A 16,011-nucleotide genomic window follows, 5' to 3' on the forward strand; every position below is an offset into this window, starting at 1 on the left:
ACGGGCCAGCAGCAGCAGCAGCAGCAGCAGCCACGGCTGAGGTCTTACGTTAGGTTGTGTGAATGGAGACAGTGTTGGGAGGCTGAGCGAGGGAGATCCTGACCATTTGTGTGAAAATGGGAGGTTGGCTAAAAAAGGGGGGGGGGCCCTGGTGAACATGTTTTACTTTGGGAAGAGTGTGTATCTGTGGAGGGCGGGAATACAGGAAGGGAACATAGCGCAACACAAGCACCGAGCTGGTCTCCCCTCCCCTTAAAGGGAGCAGCGATTACCTAACTGTTATGAAGGGGGCGTAGTCTTCCATGTCTTTCCTGTGCTTTTGTTTTTGGCCCTGAACCCATTTTGAAAGTTCCCTGGAGAACAAACGAGGAGGGCGAGCCAAGCTCCTTTTGTGAGTCCTCTCCAAAGGTGGAAAGTTGAGGCAAAAGACAAGCAACCCTTTCTTTGCCCTGAGTTACTTTTTTTTAAATTCTTCTTTCCCTACTCCCCTGTTTTTCTTTTTAGTGTGTGTGTGTGTGTGTGTGCGGGCTGAGCTGCTCTGCCATTGGAGTAGGGCCATGTCACAAATGCAATCCTTTTATGATAAATGAGGTTGCCATAGCAATGACATTCCCCTCTCTCCTCCAGTGAGATGGGGGCGGGGGATACTTCAGAAAAAAAAAAGACCATTCACAGCTCTCTCCCCCCCTTCAATGGTCCACCGAGGAGTTACTCTGATAATTAGCCAAATTCTCAGAATGGATATTGTAGACTTTTTCGTTCCGAACACCTTTCAGACCGGAGAGGGAAAGGGGCGGGGATGAGGAGGAAGGGCATTTTCAGCCTGAGAGTGTTTCAGTGTGTGTTTGTGTGAGTCAAAAGTGTGGGTCTGCAGCTCGGCTACATTTTATGGGAAAGTCAGTTTCCCACCATTGTGTCCTCAGCGGTTGCCAGACACTCACAGGGCTTGTAGGCTGATGTGCTGTACTGTGTTGTGTGTGTGTGTATATGTGTGTGTGGAGAACAGACGCTGCTGGTTTCAGAGAGCAGCACAGGAAGAGGCAGAGTTCAGATCGCGTTGGAGTCTCTGAGGTGAAGGCAGGCAGCTCTTTCAAACCTGCGAGTGTCCGGCTGCCTATCTGGACTGGTTTTATTTTTTCCATCCTGTGGTTGTGGTTTGTTGACGTCCTGCTTTTGATTTTGAGCGTGGCGGTTCCCGGTGTGGCCTAGCCAGTGGTGCTAGAGGCAGTGGTGAGCTACAGGGCTGCGTGCCATGGGCTGTGTCTTCTCCCTGCCAGAGGACGGGAGAGATGCTACTGAGAGGTCAGTAAAGTGTTTGATTTACTGCTCAGTAAGGTATAGTAAGATATTTTTTTATGATGCTTGTTTTGAGTTGTCTTATGCATTTGCCACCAGCTATTGTTTAATCCCGCTGTTGAATTTAAAACCATAGATCACTTTGGGAGTTTTAACTTTTTGAATGACACCTTACTAGTAATTGTAAAAGTGTCAAACTGGTGGCTATCTACACACAAAGTGTAGTTTCTATCACACACTGGGAGGGTTGTGGTTTTAAAAACCATTAAATGTTCCCTGTAGGTTATGTAAGAGATGGTGATAAAATCTGTTTGACCGCAAACACAATTAAATTATTGTCTCTTCTCTTTTTTCCCTCTCTTTTTCCACAAGCTCAGTCATTAACCTCACTGGCCATCACATTGTACAGCCTTGTTTAATTTTGCTCCATAAACAAACATGGCATGAGGTTTGATTTCCATTTCTTTGGTGTCAGGTCACAAAATGGGAAAAATGTGTCACTGATTGTAGTATCATAAGATCACCTCAACTACTGAATGGGCCTGTGTTTCAGTGGAGGACTGAACTGACTCAGTGTGGTTGTTTGAAAAGGTTTAGTTCCTGTATGGATGAATGAATGGAAAGTCCATTTTGACAGTATATACAGATGATGAGCTCTGAACTGTTTGTACTGAACTGTAGGTTGTTCAGTGACTTAATGCCAGAAGACTTGAGTTTGTTTTTATGTGGGCCTCAACCCATTTTAGAAAGGAAAAGATGTTATAGTAGTATGCTGCAAACTCACAGGATACCCTGCCTTTAAAGGTGCTGTAAGTTTTTGCTATCGCTACATAGCCTGCGTTAGTTATGTTTTCTTACCAGTGTAGCAGAAACATCTCAAGTTCATCATCAAACTTCATTCTTTTACTCGCCAAGAGCTGACTCCAGCTGTGGAAAGAAACACCGGTGTTAACTCTGGGTTTGCTTCTATTTCTGCCACTTTTCTTCTTCTGAAGCTAGCATGCTAACCAGCTAGCCCTGTTACATCCCATCTTATAATACTAATATAGTGAGTCACCAGAGAGTCCGCGCAATGCAACAACAGCTGAAGCTCATGTCGATGGAGTCAGCTCTTGGCAAGCAGATGAATGAAGTTTGATGATAAACTGGCAACATTTCTTCTGGACTGGTAAATAACAACTATTAATGCTAACACTGGCTATGTAGCTATAAAAGGTACATATAGCACCTTTAAGTGCTTTCATGACCCCTAATGTTAGTTGTTAACTGGTTGTTTTAGCAGATTATTTTATTCCTGTTTTAGAAATGGCAACATTAAAAACCTATAATTTACAAATTAAATTTCATCTGCTTTATTTAATGTTGGTCAGTTTCAGGCCATAACTAATATTTCCATAATGCTCGTGAGTTTGTCATCAACTATTCAGTTTTAGTCCATATGTTTTTTTTTTTTCCCGTATATTCTTTCCATTGAAAGTTCATATTCTACTCAGATTAGAAAATAAAAAATAAAACTTTAATTCAATTTATTGACATGGGAAATGGGAGGTTGAATAAATCTCACTTATTAGAATACAATCGATGCCTGTCGCAAAATGTCAGAATATTACTGACTATTAGTTTAAATGTTTAGTTCTACATATGCTCAAGATATTTGCATTTGTTGTCAGTGTTTTTGACACTGCATAGATTTTAAACCCTGGTGACCTGGCTGTTGTCCAGTGATGTACTAAAAGAGTCGTCCCTGTTGAGTGGCCCTGGGGCCAGTGAGGGGTGAGGCAGACGGTCAGAGCTGATAACTGTTCAGACGAATCTTGTGAAAGCTTCAGCCTGGGAGCAAAAGCTTGTTTTTTTTTTTTAAATTTTATTTCTATCAGGAATTTACACTTTGCTTCGGAGTGCAATCTGTATGAACCATAGCGGGGGCTGTTTTTATGGTGTACTGGGCATCAATCCCACATGCCTGCGCTCCGCACTCTGCCTCTTAGCTTGTAAATTGTTTGACTAAATGTGTTAGAGACAAAGTGGAATCAGATGTCTTCAGTAAATCATATCTTCATACTTCAGCTGATGAGGAACAGTTATAGGATAACTCCAGATACCAGAGACATCGCTGTATATAGCTACCAGACTCCACTGACAAAAACACAAATTTTACCTTGCAGAACACAGGAGTTGCTGGAGTACTGCTGCCTCAATCAGTGTGTTTTTTGTGTTATTATGTGACTTTCCGACATTGAAGGAGTATTCAGAACCTTAGCATGAGTAGTACCGCACAGTAACACAAATAAACCTACAGAATGAGGCAGCGGTCTTCCAGCAGCTCCCATGTCCCCACAAGTTAAAATTAGTGTTTTTGTCAATGGAGTCTGGTAGCAATATATAACAATGTTTCTGGTTGAACAAAAAGGATCTTACTCTTTCATAAAAAGACCTGTCTCTGTAGGAATCCTATCCATGATGTTGACACTTAAAATAACAATCTAAGCCTGTTAATGGGGAAAAATGAGCACTTAGGTGGGTGGGGACAATTGCACCATTTGATTACATTACAGCAGCCCTTTGCAGTTGCAGGGTAATCTGTTCTTTCTCAGTATTGCACTGATTCCAAAAACTTTTGTCCCTATCAATCATTCACACCTAAAAACATGGAAAAATAAGGCCCAACTTTAAAAATACCAGATTTATCCTTTAAATTTATTGTATGGCAAATGAATATGCTTTCTCAGTTTCACTCCGCTTTAAGAGCTGTCCTACAGTTGAGCTCCTGGATACAGAAAATCTGACAATATATTCTTCTCACATTACTATTTGTCCCCTTTTATTCCAAATTCAGCGCAGACAGGATTGCAGCTGTCCACTCAGAGCTTTGATGCTGAATAAAGCGGCATTGCCTTTTATTTGGCTCAATAATAGGTTTTGCTTCCTGTGTACCTTTTTTACTGACACTGTGTTCGCACATGTTGTTTTGATCTGTTCCCATCCATTAATTACTTCCTTGATAAATCTGATTAAAGCTTTTAAATTACCATGAGGTGTAGGCTGTAATGATTATGAATCTGCCACTTCCCTCTCAAATATACGAAAAACTGTGTAATATATTCTTGTGCTCAGTACGTGCTTGTACACACGGTTAGTGTGACTAATGCTTGTGTTGCTGCTGAGTCACTGCTCTGCTTCTCCCTGTTGTTGTAAGAATGCTGATCATTTAAAAATCTGTCCATGTCATGCTGTTGTTGTAAGACTGGGCAATATGACTGAAACCAATAACATGATTTTATTGAAATATGTTTTTACTTTTTCATATTCTTTTAAGTAGAAGTTTGCATCATAAATTTGGCCAGCACAACTTTCAAGTCTGATCAGTTTAATCATGTGACTGTCATAGTTGAACCTGTTGAACCATGTTTACCTCACATGCCACAGTATTACCTGTTACCACAGTTCGATGAGTCACTACTCCACTTTCTCCTTTGCTGTTTGAATTAGCTTAATCATTTTTATTTCCTTCATCTGACTCTGAACTTCAAGTAGTACAATCAGTGATCTAAATGTAAGCAAAAGACTCATCTCACCACTGCAAGTCGAAACACAGTATAACATCATAAATGTTAAGTTATTACTGTTGGTAACACTTTACTTTAACCCCCTTATTTAGCTTTATACACAGTATATGAGGTGTGGCTGTTGAATAATGAGACTAATGCTGTTTCGACTTATATGACGCCACTCATTATTTAATAGCTACACCTTGTATAAGCATTTAATAAATGATTTATACCGCACTGTAATGTGGTTGCTATCAAATATAAGGTCATTTATATAAGGTCATTTAATTAATATGCAGATAAGTTTTTATTTCATGCTTAAAATGTTTAGTTAATGTTTTTAATGTTTCCTAATGCTGTTAAAGGTTTGTTTACATCAGTAATGTCTGTAAATTCAGCTAGAAAACTGACCTGTATTTTAAATTATGCTCAGCTCAGAACTCTCCAAAAAAGTCCTTATGTCTCTGAATGCAGCTCTAAATTTATATCGAACAAATAATTGAACTTTAGGCTACAACAGGTGCTTGCTTAAGTGTTTTCTGACTGCTAGTCAAAAGGCAAAATAACTCACAAGCTTTAAATAAGATTTATCTTACAGCTTGTTTTTAATCAGTGTCATGTTAAAGAACAAAATGTGTCTGTGTGTTTATTTAGGTTAAAATTGTTTAATAATGAGTCTTTTTTTTCCAGAGCACCCACCACAAGAGAGACAAGTTTCATTGAGAAAATGAAGAAAACAGTGAGTGGTGTTGCTTAAATACCTTTTTCTTTCACTTCACACTTCACATCACTTCTGTTTTATGTGTTAGAGGTTTCACTTCATTTTTCAGTAGATACATGCTGTTTTGTTGCCCTTGTTCCAAAACATTAATTCAATGAGGAGGAGTGATTTTAAAAGAACACTGTTAGCCACAGACTTGCAGATACACAGTGTTGAACAGTGTTAATGTTGTGGCCCGTCACCAGGTGTTGATGGACCTTGAAGTTGTTTTCCTCAGTAAATGCCTGTTTTATCTGCAAGTCGAAGTTCTTCCTTTGAAGTGTTTTCCCCCAACTACATGCAGTAAAATGCTACACTTTAACTTCCCTCCTCTCTTGCTTTGTGACTACAATTAGTGTAATGGTCTCCCTGCTAATGTTTGCAGTTTTAGATTTTGGAACCCTGTTTTGACTGTGATGTTTTAAAGCCAGCCTTGAGAAAATACTTTGGTTTTGAATTATGTGGTTTTGCAGCAAATAGTTCAGATACCATGATGGTGGCAGAACAGAAGTTTGGCCCTCAGTGCTATTTAATTTTGTCTCTGTTTTTCTTTTGTTATGAATTATCATGGCAACATTGTAGGCAAGGATGAAATATTTCACCATTCTTGCAAATGCATGCTACAGATGGAGCGGTTTGTTTAAGTGAAGATAAGCTTTATGCAGTGCCTGGTTGTGTTAGTATGAGGCTGGCTAATGCAGCATTTCAACATTTGAAAAAAAAATATTCTGAATATATATTTAAGTAAATTACAGTAGATGTAATGCATCTGTTATAGTCTCACATTGTTCCATAATAAGTTAGACCTGTGAGACGGGTTAAGTGTTGTTGTAGTTGTGGGAGGAAGCTTTTTCATGCAGCATGTAAATGATTTTCTGTCTTTTTGTAACCAGGGCAAGAACATCATTGTGTTCTACGGCTCTCAGACGGGCACAGCAGAGGAATTTGCTAACAGACTGTCCAAAGACGCTCAGCGCTACGGCATGAAAGGAATGGCTGCCGATCCAGAGGAGTATGACATGGTACTAATTTGCATCAGTGGAACACACAAAACCACAGAATTTGAATTAACAGAGGTCCCTCTCGTTTCCTGTGGATGAATGATTTGTGATGGCGTCATGGAAGAAGTATCACTGCCGTGCTGAAGACTCAAGGAGCCAGTGTGTTACTTTGGCAAACCAGTCATTCAATTAACACCTCAGTGGTGAAAATCTGATTGGCCTGCATTGTCCAGACATGTTTTTATGATATAAGCAGTTAACGTGGGAAAAAGCAAGCAAAAGCACATCAGACAAAAACAACACAAACAAACAAAAACACAGAGTAAAAACAATGAAACAAGGGAGGAATGTTAATTAAAAGCAGTTGTAAACAGGTAGGTTTTGAGCTAGGACTTGAAGGCACTCAGCATAGTCTGACGTTTTTGCTCTTCTGACAGTTTGTTCCACATTTTAGCAGGGAAGCAAGTAAAGGCAGCTTCACCGTAGTTAAGTTTTAACTATAAGCACGACTAGTAAGCCTGAATCAACTGGTGTAAGAGACTGAAAGGGGAAATACAAACATCATGGCAGAATCTGAATGAGCAACTGACTGTCCGTGTAATGCGGTCTCCTCTAATTATGACTTTATTGCACTGTGTAATAAAACAAGACCAGATTAGTGGGACCATAAACACAGAGAAGACAGCACACACTCCTATCTAAATGTGTCTGTTATTTCAGTCACAAGCGCACAAAATAATCACCTCAGGCTTTGTCTAATAAATAAACTTGCAGGTTTGTTAAGTTTGAGACGGCTGATCAAATATTAAATTAAAATGATTAGCTCTTCAGTCTTCTTTTTTCTGATGCTCAGAAATGCTTCTGTCTCATGTTCCAGGGGGAACTGTCCCGTCTGTCGGAGATCGAAAACGCCCTCGCCATATTTTGCATGGCCACCTATGGTGAAGGAGACCCAACAGACAACGCCCAGGACTTCTACGACTGGCTGCAGGAGAATGATGATGAAGACCTGTCCGGACTAAACTACACTGTGAGTCTTCATGGTCAAGTTTTGTTTTTCAAATTCTTACAAGAACACTGACACTGGTGTAAATATTATATGTCTAAGTAAACGTTTTGGGTTCTATCATTAGGTTTTCCATTTAATAAACACAACACAAAGCACAAAGGGGACAGCAAAATGTGTACTCTGCCATATGTCAGTGGCAGTACACTGTGTGTGTGTCTGTGTGTTGCATTTCAATCCATAACTAACAATTCTTTAAATTATCCATGAATTTATCAGCTGTTTATCAGTTAATCAATTGATTCATAATTGGATTCATAGTCGCTGCTCTAGTTTCAAGTCATCACAAGTTTAATGTGATGAGGTAAAATTATTTGAGGTCACCTGATCTAATGGATTTAATAAAGATGAGTGAATGTCCACATTTACTGTAAAGCTTCTGTTTTGCTTCTTACCTTCAACCCTACACCATAGTGATGGAAAAGTCATCCAGTTTTAAAAGAATGCGAATGGTTTCCCTTTGACAATTTTTAGAGGTAATGTTACATGGAAATTTGAATAGCTGGCTCAGACCATTTTGGATAAACAGCACAGACTGGATTTGCGTTACTACCTGCAACTGAACATAAAGGATATGAGTTGCATTTGAATTCAAATTGTGTTCATTTATTTTCCACGTCACACTGTGTCAGTTTGCATGGCTCTCACACTGAGCGCACACAGGCTTCGCTAGCATGAGCTGCGTCAGGCTTTGTGTGCATCATGAAAGAAAAGGCTTTGTGTGTAGTCATGTCTGGTGTGTGTGTGTGTGTGTCATTGTGTCATTGTTGGGGTGCGGCGCCCCTGGCCTCATTTGAGTGAGGAACTTGACTGTGAGAAATCTAACATTCGTGGGCACTGTCACGATATTCCTCCTGTTTTTCAATCTATTGTCTTTCTCTTGGGTCTGGATCAGAGTGACTACATATATTGATCACAGAGATTTTTTTGTCTCTCTTGTAAGACATTATTCAGTACAGTATTTTGTTTTCATTATTTATTTTTGTAGAATAAATTACACGTTGTTTGGCAACAGCAACTTCAAAATGTGTTCATCGTTATACAGAAAAGCTGTCAAACATCTGCACTGGTTTAATTGATTAGCTCCATAAAACAAACTTTAGATTAAATCTTAACAAATATGTTTCATGTTTTTTCTCCAGGTATTTGCTTTGGGCAACAAGACATATGAACACTACAATGCAATGGGGAAATATGTCGACAAACGGTTGGAAGAACTGGGAGCCAAGCGCATCTTTGATCTTGGCTTGGGAGATGATGATGGCAAGTAAGTGACCAAGTAATCCCCTGAGCTTAAAACAAGATCCTGACTTGCATTTTCTGGTGGTTGGAGGTTTAGGGTGCAGCCAGATTCTGTAATGTGAACTACAATCTGTGATCGTTTCAAGGTGAAGGCAGCTGAAGTGGGTCACATTCTCTATGTTCACATGAATGAAATCTAATATGCTATGAAACTTAATTTAAACATATTCATGCCCCTTTACATTTTGAGCACTATGTCGACCTTTTAAGCCACCAAAAGTCCAAACTGTCAACATGGCACACAAGATATCTCGTAAATGTAACCTGTAATGCCACCTTCAGATAACAGGCTTACATTTATGGTCCCCATATTGTTAAAATTATCAGCATGCTTGTGTGCAATTGTTAGATGTAATCAAAACTTGTACATTTCAAGGAGAGGGAGAGGGACAGTCCATTATAGTGTTTTCATTTTTTTAAGTGGTCTCAATTAAAAGTTAAACAAAACTTTCCAAAGAAAGTGGGTTTTCATGTTTTTGTAAATAAGAAGTCTAACTTGAATCAGCCTTTTTGAACAATGTTAATTCAAACGGTCTGTTTTTGTCTGTCAGTCTGGAGGAGGACTTCATTTCGTGGAGGGAGCAGTTCTGGCCGGCCGTCTGTGAGCACTTTGGAGTAGAAGCCTTGGGAGATGAATCAAGGTATATTCAAAGGCATTTCGCAGTTTCTGTGTTTATATTTTCACAGTTTTTTTTTCAGTCATACTCTCTGTTATTTCAGTTATTCCTAAATTGTCTTATCTTTACCTCAGACCATGTTCTGTATATTCTCTCTCTGTACTATATCCCTGTGTGAGCATCCTCTCTCCTTTTGGCCTTAATTAAGCTTTAAGAGACAAACTGTTGAACATCAAACAACAGAGCAGAGGTTAAGTAATATATTGTCACTGACAGACGAGAGGTAGTTTTCACACAGTGGCCTTTTTTTCAGTAAGATACTGCAGCCATATTTTCAGTTTGGCTGTGATTCCTTAAGCAGTATTTCCACATAGAGTCCTTCAGCTAAGATTCAAACAAGGAATTAATTCACCATACAGTGATTTGGAAATGTGACACATCAGCGTCACTGGAATGATACTCCACCCCAAATGTTTTTGTTTTTTCTTTTTTTAAACCTCTATATCTTGACTCTAGTGTGAAATGAACTACAAGTTTTACATTGTTAAAGCAGACAGCCACCTTTACAGCATCTGTTTTAATTTATCTCACTATAAATTAAACAGATATCACTCTGTATGTATGCAGTGTCTGAAGAGGCTAACTTCCAGGTTATTTCCCTCTCAGCATACGGCAGTACGAGCTGAAGGAGCACACTGACATCAACATGAACAAAGTGTACACGGGAGAGATTGGCCGCCTGAAGAGCTTCGAGGTCCAAAAGCCGTAAGTCCTGTAGCAGAGATGCTGTTCACTACCAGGACTCATTCATCGTTAAAGTGCTGTCTGCTCAGTCATTGCTCAGCATTTCACCTACATTTATGTATAACCAACTGCAAAAGTCTCTCAAAGGTCACTTTCTAAAAAAAAAAAATGAAGCTTTCTGCCCCCTTGTGGATGTTTAGTGCATTACTTATTTTTAGTCTAGCCTTGATACGTAATTTATTTCCTCAATGATAGATCTTCAAGCCTTTGTGATTCAGTTTTTACACTGAAGTGTTGCCCTGTTATTTACAGGCCCTTTGACTCAAAAAATCCTTTCCTGGCTCCAGTCACTGTCAACCGCAGACTCAACAAAGGTGGTGATAGACATCTCATGCACCTGGAACTAGACATAACAGGCTCCAAGATCAGGTGAGACCGGCTGGATCATTCTTTTTCACGTCCCTAACGCCACTTCAGCAGATGAACAACTCTGACTTCACGTGCTGTTGTAAGGCTTTATGAATATAGGTCAAAGTCTAAATTTGTAATGTTCTATGATTTCAGATATGAGTCAGGAGACCATGTAGCTGTTTTCCCTACAAATGACTCAGCACTGGTGAACAAGTTGGGACAAATCCTTGGAGTGGACCTTGATGTGGTTATCTCTCTCAACAACCTTGATGGTAATGGCATTGAAAGTCCCCATGCACCTTGACTTAAATAGCTTGTTTCCCAAACCGGTCGCACGACATCCTCCCTTGATATCTATATCAGCGCATGTATTGCACAGGAAGTGGATGATAGTATATTACTGTAATTACATATTATTGCTGTAATATAAATTGACTTACGTTAAGAATTAAATGAGTTTCCTGTCATTATGAAGGTCATCAGATGTACTTGGTGGTTGCGTAGCTGGTAATTAAGGTGTTTGAAAGTGTTGAAAATGTAATACTTACTAGACAATCTGCTCAGGTAACCACTTTGTAATTTCTTATAAACACATGTATTTGATTACCTCTGATCAAACAGGCAGTGTATTAATACAACAAAGAAGAGTAAACATACGTTTATGTGCTTAACCCACAAACATATACAAAGTCTATTATCTGACTGTCAAGGTGACAGAAATATGGGCTTGTTATGATACACACTTTTAAACTCTGTTACTGGTTGACCATGAAAAGTGGAATTTCATGGTATAAAAAATTAAGTTGCTGTTAATGTGTTTTTGTTTTCAGATGAGTCCAACAAGAAGCACCCTTTCCCCTGCCCCACCACCTACCGCACGGCCCTCACTCACTACCTGGACATCACACATCCTCCTCGCACCAACGTCCTCTACGAGCTGGCACAGTACGCCTCTGACCCCAAAGACCAGGAGGCCATGCGCAAGATGGCCTCCTCTTCCCCCGAGGGCAAGGTGAGTGGTGTCATAATTCATACTGATGCATGCACTGCGCTGTTTGTGATGACCCCTTTACCGCCAGTTTTACCTCATGGTGTTGTCTTTCTTTTGCTGCCTCTCTACAGGCGCTCTACCAGAGCTGGGTGTTGGATGCCAGTAGAAACATCCTCGCCATCCTGGAGGATATGCCTTCTTTGAGGCCTCCCATTGACCACCTGTGTGAGCTGATGCCTCGTCTCCAGGCTCGCTATTATTCCATCGCCTCCTCCTCAAAGGTAGTCCTACATTTAAATCACAGAGAGAAGAAATTCAAGCCGTATCATTTTAATTTAGGAGTAAGCTTTTAATAACTCTCCTCTGTTAATGTAGGTTCATCCCAACAGCATCCACATCTGTGCTGTAGTGGTGGAGTACAAGACTAAGACAGGCCGCATCAACAAAGGAGTTGCCACCAACTGGCTGAAGAACAAACTGGTCACTGATAATGGCCACAAGTCCACCGTACCCATGTACATCCGCAAGTCTCAGTTCCGCCTGCCCTTCAAAGCCACCAACCCAGTCATCATGATCGGCCCTGGGACAGGAATCGCTCCCTTCATGGGCTTCATCCAAGAGAGGGGCTGGCTCAAACAGCAAGGTATTTACAGACGCTGTGTGTTGTTTTGACCCTTCATAACCTAATGTCCCCACAAAGAAAGAAAAAGTAGGTGCTAGGCCTTCAAACATGTTTGTCCTGTCTGTCCTTGTGTACACCACACTACACCACTGAAAAAAACATTTAACGGTGAGACAAAAAATAAACAGCTTTTTAAAATGAAAACACCTGTTTAAAAAAGACATGTCTGACCAGCTTGTCATGCTTGTCGTCCCATCTATCTATAAATGGAGGAATCTCAGTCAGTTTCTCAACAACCACTGATGATGATGTTCTCAAGAAAGCTGCAGGTCGGATTAGGATTTTGAATGGGAGCTGCACTAATTCAGATAATATGTACAGATGTGATTTGTATACATAGCTAAGAACTAAGAGGCTGTTTTAAGCAGAAACTGCATGAGTTGGTATACTTACAAAGTTACTTATGAAACATGATAACTGTTGGGCCTTAAAATTACTTGATCAGTTCTAGAGGAAGAGTCTGAATGGAGTAATCGGCAGGTACTAAAATAATCAATATTTTATCTTGTTCCTTTTTTATAGGAAAGGAGGTGGGAGAGACGGTGATGTATTTTGGCTGCAGACATAAGAATGAGGATTATATCTACCAGGAGGAGCTGGAAGAAGCAGAGAGGAATGGAGTCCTCACACAGCTTAAAGTCGCCTTCTCCAGAGACCAGGAGCACAAGGTACAACTGTCGGTGTCTCTTAGAGCTGAAGCTGCAAACTGCTGACCAGCTATGATAACGATGTGCCTAAAATAGTTGGCCAATGATACCAAAGAGTTTGCTGGAAACTCTTTCTCACAGCAAAATTAGATGCAGATTATAAGTCAGTGTCATCTTTTAGTTGTCAAAATATACCAGAATTTTACAGTAATGGTAAAATATAATTAATGAGTTGTTTGCTTATCATCAACAATAAGTGTTTATCTAAATTTATTTGAAATTAAATGCTCAGTTTTACAGTTTTAATTGAATCGGTTCATCTGCCGTTTCTTTGTGTGTCTGTTGTCTGTAGCATAAAGCACACACACCGCAATTAGAACAACATTTTCTTCTTTCCTTCTCTGATATAAAGGTGTACGTGCAGCATCTCCTGAAGAACAATAAGGAGGATCTGTGGAAACTGATTCACACAGAAAACGCTCACATCTACGTCTGCGGGTAATTAAGAAATCTGACCAACAGAAATATGATTTTCAGTAAACTGTCACATTAATTAACAACAACACTGATTGGTTCTGAATATTCATGAAGGTGCTGATAATTTGTACCATTAACTGAAAATAATTGTCTCTTCATAGTGGAGAAATGAGAAATGGTTACATCAACCTTGACTGATGAGGACATTTTTGCCTGTTTATATCAAGTTATTTCATTAAAGTGAAACATCCTCAAAGCAGAAATATAGATGATTAAAAGAGAGAGAACCAGACGTCTAAACTGATTTCTGTCATGGTTTAGGGATGCAAGGAACATGGCAAAAGATGTGCAGACGACCTTCCACGAGATCGCGGAAGAAATGGGAGGCATGATGCGAACCCAGGCCACAGATTACATCAAGAAACTGATGACCAAGGGACGTTACTCACAAGATGTCTGGAGTTAAAGAGCCTCAAACCCAGCCTCATTCTCACTACTCAAGTGGTGGTTTTAAATTTTCTATTTTTATTGTATGTCTTGTTTTATCAGGACTGAATATATATATATTAAAAAAAAAACACTTCATACTCACCCTGGTTCATGAAAGCTACAGGTAGCAGAAGATCATGAGGCAAACCCTACCTCAGCAGGTTGTAATAAACCCATTCAGCAATTTCAATCTGTATTTCCTATTTATACTACATTTTGTATCTGGACCCACCAACCTGTGTCTGCTGGAGTCCTCACTTGAGCCATGGTCTCAGACCAAACAACAGTTATTCTATCTGGTTTCCAGAGACCTGGTAAGAGATACATATGAATGAATGAATGAGTTGGTGTAATCGGGCGTTTGACTGCAACGCTCGGTTAAGATGTAGGAAGCTGCTGGCTTGAGTAAAATAAGAATGACAAGATGCAATTGCAGGAAATAGTCATCTTCCTCTCGGATTCAATTTTGATTCGACTTTTTTTTTTTTTTTATGCTAACAAGTCGGTCAGTTTTTTAAACTAACGATGACTCTGACCCGTCAGTGGACAGGGACACATGAATCCCAACCTCTGGATGTCTGTACATACTATAATTCCACTGTGAAAGTAAAGATTCAAACTGAAAGTTTGTAGAGCTCATTCATTATGCCAACATGAGTTGCTTGTAACTTTCATCCAGCTGATTAACAGACTGTAGACGTAACACCTCAGCAGATAATATCACATCATATGTCTAAGTGAATATCGTGAGCATTGTGTTCTTGTTGCAGTTTGAACACTGGAGAAGCTTTAGACATGAAAGGGTGCTGACTTTAGTTTCACTCAGAGCTGACCTAGCAGTACTGAAAATACTTCAAATATTTTAAACACTTTGGAAAAAATTCTTTGAGGAAAATGTTTGGTGTAACAAACTGGCATCATAGGTACAAATAATGTGTTTACCTTTGTATTTTGACAAGGGATTTTGCCTTTTATGCATAAGTTGCTGTTCATGTTAATCAGTAACGGTGACCTTCGGGGAGGCACAGAAGTGTTGCAAAGGGAGAGATCATTTAAAGAAAAAAACATGAAATTATTTGCATTTTGTTTCCCATAAAAGCCTGCCTTTAAACATGATGAAAATGAATTTGTAGGTACCCTGTAATATTTGTAAAATGTTAAAACATTGACTTGAAACCACATCTAACCTCCCAAAAGGCAATTTATTTTATATGCATCTGACAGGCAACCACCTCTGTTTGGCATTATCTGTATTTTTTTTTCATTATTATTTTCTTTGACCAATCATATATGCATCACTACATGAAAAAGATAACCAGACATATCAAAACATTTTGTGTCTTGCAGCATCTGTCATCAGTACTTTTATGTGAACATGCGTAGTTTGATGAGGTCACCCAGTCGGTTAAAGTGCAGCCTGTGCCTTTTTAACACTGCCTAATGTATTAAGTTAGCATTCATTTCTGACGCTTCACTGTCTTTTTAAGTTTTTTTTCTCTCCTGTGCTAAAATTTTGATAGAAAGTCAAATTCATCTGAGACACTTTACCCAGCGCTGTCACTTTTTGTCATTCCACTTTATGATGTAATTATTTGATTGTATTGAGGCATGCATTTTTTTAATGAATAAAATTGGAATAATTTGCCATGTTGATTTATTTTTTATGATTACATCAGATTAAACTTTGAGGTTTATTTATATACAGTGTCCCAGTCAAGTTAAAACACCGGAAGCAGGATGAGTATTCAACAGCTTGCACGCTTACACAGAAAAAGACCTAAATTGTGGAAGCTAAAACTAATGTTACCTAGATCTACATGTAGAAATATTATATTTAATAGTGTTGAGTGTTGAGGACAGTCACTATAACTGTATAGTCTATAATCTGTTAATTTGAGCAGATTATCTCAACCATCTGTTTGTCATTTGTTATCACATATGAGGTTGCAGTACCATCACTTCTAATGTTCATGGAGCAGT

At 39.3% G+C, this 16,011-nt stretch overlaps 1 protein-coding gene across 4 annotated transcripts in view; it reads left to right on the forward strand.

The window, feature by feature from the left end:
* The window catches only part of porb (P450 (cytochrome) oxidoreductase b), a 54,031-nt gene extending 38,355 nt beyond the window's left edge, over positions 1–15,676 (forward strand). For 3 of the 4 annotated variants that reach the window (XM_051065429.1, XM_051065430.1, XM_018693396.2), the window contains exons 3-16: positions 5,535–5,583; positions 6,498–6,626; positions 7,483–7,635; positions 8,814–8,938; positions 9,525–9,614; positions 10,257–10,355; positions 10,647–10,763; positions 10,899–11,017; positions 11,576–11,757; positions 11,868–12,017; positions 12,112–12,379; positions 12,941–13,086; positions 13,478–13,563; positions 13,864–15,676. In XM_051065429.1, the coding sequence (XP_050921386.1) occupies positions 5,535–5,583; positions 6,498–6,626; positions 7,483–7,635; positions 8,814–8,938; positions 9,525–9,614; positions 10,257–10,355; positions 10,647–10,763; positions 10,899–11,017; positions 11,576–11,757; positions 11,868–12,017; positions 12,112–12,379; positions 12,941–13,086; positions 13,478–13,563; positions 13,864–14,008 (1,858 nt within the window). In that variant the 3' untranslated portion in view covers positions 14,009–15,676. Of the gene's footprint in view, positions 1–834; positions 1,303–5,534; positions 5,584–6,497; positions 6,627–7,482; positions 7,636–8,813; positions 8,939–9,524; positions 9,615–10,256; positions 10,356–10,646; positions 10,764–10,898; positions 11,018–11,575; positions 11,758–11,867; positions 12,018–12,111; positions 12,380–12,940; positions 13,087–13,477; positions 13,564–13,863 lie in introns of those variants that run through there. The other variant, XM_018693397.2, reaches the window with a different exon arrangement.
* Positions 15,677–16,011: the final 335 nt, after the last annotated feature.

This window comes from Lates calcarifer, linkage group LG21 (genome assembly GCF_001640805.2).
Source record: "Lates calcarifer isolate ASB-BC8 linkage group LG21, TLL_Latcal_v3, whole genome shotgun sequence".
Lineage (NCBI taxonomy): Eukaryota > Metazoa > Chordata > Actinopteri > Centropomidae > Lates > Lates calcarifer.